We start from the raw sequence: 2,724 nt of genomic DNA, 5'->3' as shown, positions 1-2,724 counted from the left end.
ATATATATATATATATATATATAGTACAACAGTATAGTATAGTATACTACTTACATAAAACTTTAACTGCAATTTTTCGGTAGGAATTCGGTGGGACACCATTTGAAGCTTCACAGGTATATATATCATCACAGTAACGCGTCACGTTGTGGATGATAAGCACTTCTCCTGGCGGTCCAACCTCTGCAACGAAACACAATCAATTTTATTTTATGTCGGCAGAAGTACAATGCTTCACATATAAATACATGCATCATTAACATTGACAAGGATTAGTTTTGAAAATTCGTTTCATAAAAGCCCAATTTCTATTATTTTGGTCTGGCTCGGTCTTATTCGGTTTTATTATTATTATTATTATTATTATTATTATTATTATTAGTAGTAGTAGTAGTAGTAGTAGCAGTAGTAGTAGTAGTAGTAGTGGTGGTGATGGTGGTGGTAGTATTATTACCATCGTCACTACTACTACTACTATAATTCTTCCTTTTCTTCTTATCACCATCATCCTGTTTATTATTATTGTTATTATTATTATTATTATTATTATTATTATTATTATTATTATTATTATTATTATTACCATTATTATTATTATTATTTCTGAGTTCTAATTCCACCGAAGTAGACTTTGCTTAGGTTCGATATAATCGACTTGTCCCTCGGCTTACATTGCAAGCTTTGCGCCTTTAGTAAGAAAGATTATTATTATTACTACTATTATCACTATTATTACCATTTTAGCAGCAGCAGCAGCAGCAGCAGCAGTAGCAGCAGCAGCAGCAACAGCAGTTGTAGTAGTAGTAGTAGTAGTAGAAGTGTAGTTCGATTGCTATTCTCATTATCATTATTATGCAAATGTCTTTACGATAATCTAAGTAACAAAGTTATAATGAAACTCGAGCTCTTACTGAGTACTTGATGTCATTTTTGTGCAATCCGGAATTTTTTCTGCTACTTTAGTAACATCTTGTGCATTTTACCATTTACACCAATTACAACAGGAACAATTTTCACTTACTGTTCTCCAAATTGCTTGATCTCTCCGAGTGACCCATATACTTTAAAATTTACTTGGCTTTCTTGATATCTACTTAATTATTATTATCATTATTATTATTATTATCATTATTATTATTATTATTATTATTATTATTATTATTATTATTATTATTATTATTATTATGATCGTCATCATTATTATTATCATTATCATTATTATTATTATTATGATCGTCATCATTATTATTATTATCATCATTATTATTATTAATATTATTATTATTATTATCATTATTATTATTATTATTATTATTATTATTGTTATTATTATGCTGTGTTGCAATCTGGTTTTCTTACTTTGATAGTATGTCTAATCCCTATGGAGATAACTCATATCGCTCACAATGGCAGCCTTAGTTTCATATAGAGAAATCCTGTTAGGTTGCTTCAAATCCAGAAATCTAGTTAACATCATAATTCACTCGTTTAACGACACAACCATGCTTGTGTTTATACACGTTTTGAGCTACTTACTGCAATCACTTTGAAGTTTTGGCCGAAGCATTAGAGAGTCGGGCAAAATATCTGTTGGCATCTATTCTAGTTCTTTACTTTCTGCATACAAGTAATGCATAACATTCTTATAGACTATAGTACCACGTTAGTCTTTCACTCCTAATTAGGATAAAATCTCTGGACCCTTCAAACAATGCGGAAAAGTTAAACCAATCATCATAATATCTTATATTTCCAAATTATACATTTTTTTCTATGCAGAAGTGCATCTGAGGTATTTAATCTACAAAATTACGCGTCAAAGAATTCTCAGCCTTACCAACTGCTACTTTTTGTTTTGTTTATATCAAGAAAGCCTTCGAAGATTTTATCAATTGCGACACTTAAGTTAATATTCTCAAGAACCACCGTTGCAGCTTCATATTTCAGCACGAAAATTTCACCGAATCAATTATACCAAGGTATGCGCTTTTTGGTGTCACAAAGATTTACATTTTATCGAAAGAGTTCTGCTACAGAGTTTAAATCGCTGAAGATTTGTTGCTCTCAGATTGAATGACGAATCAGAATGTGTGAAAATTATTTATCTGTAATTTTTAACGACAAAACACAACCAGTTCCTCTTTAAAGTCCGCTACATAAAACATATCATACACACATACAACAAACCAAATAATCATGCAAAAAAAAAAAAAAATCTTCATAAACTTTTATACTCCCAACAGCTTTAATAACCAAATTCCACGCATTTCAAAGAAGCAATCTTTCAGTGCACCCTTCTTAGTCATAAACAACATGCCAGAAAGCGCTCAAATCATTAAAACAATATATTGCCGAAATCCGAATAATTCTGCTGATGGCGTCATGTTTATACATGTAGATACATTTATCAGTGTGATAGTGTACGTGCGTTTGATCTGTGTTTGTGTGTGGGAGAGTGAGTATGTGTGTGTGCGTGTGTTTGTGTGAAATGTGAAAATATATACGTCTCTCTCTCTGTACGTTTGTGTATATATAAATATATGTTTGCATTGGTACAGATGTAGGAAGGGACATATTCATATTGTGAAATAAAATTTTTATTGTATGTGAATTCGAAGTCACTATTAACTCGATTTCACGTGATCAAAACATCAACGTTACAGATACTCTGATTATTTCATGTGTGTAATATATATATATATATATATATATATATATATATAT

At 30.3% G+C, this 2,724-nt stretch overlaps 1 protein-coding gene across 1 annotated transcript in view; it reads right to left on the bottom strand.

Annotated features, from left to right (window-relative positions):
* The window catches only part of LOC106867898 (opioid-binding protein/cell adhesion molecule homolog), a 54,935-nt gene that overhangs the window by 16,332 nt on the left and 35,879 nt on the right, over positions 1 to 2,724 (bottom strand). The window contains exon 5 of the mRNA XM_014912966.2: positions 55 to 183. Within this exon, the coding sequence (XP_014768452.1) occupies positions 55 to 183 (129 nt within the window). The remainder of the gene's footprint in view (positions 1 to 54; positions 184 to 2,724) is intronic.

Source organism: Octopus bimaculoides, chromosome 12 (assembly GCF_001194135.2).
Source record: "Octopus bimaculoides isolate UCB-OBI-ISO-001 chromosome 12, ASM119413v2, whole genome shotgun sequence".
Classification (NCBI taxonomy): domain Eukaryota; kingdom Metazoa; phylum Mollusca; class Cephalopoda; order Octopoda; family Octopodidae; genus Octopus; species Octopus bimaculoides.
This window is presented reverse-complemented; position numbering and strand designations above follow the sequence as displayed.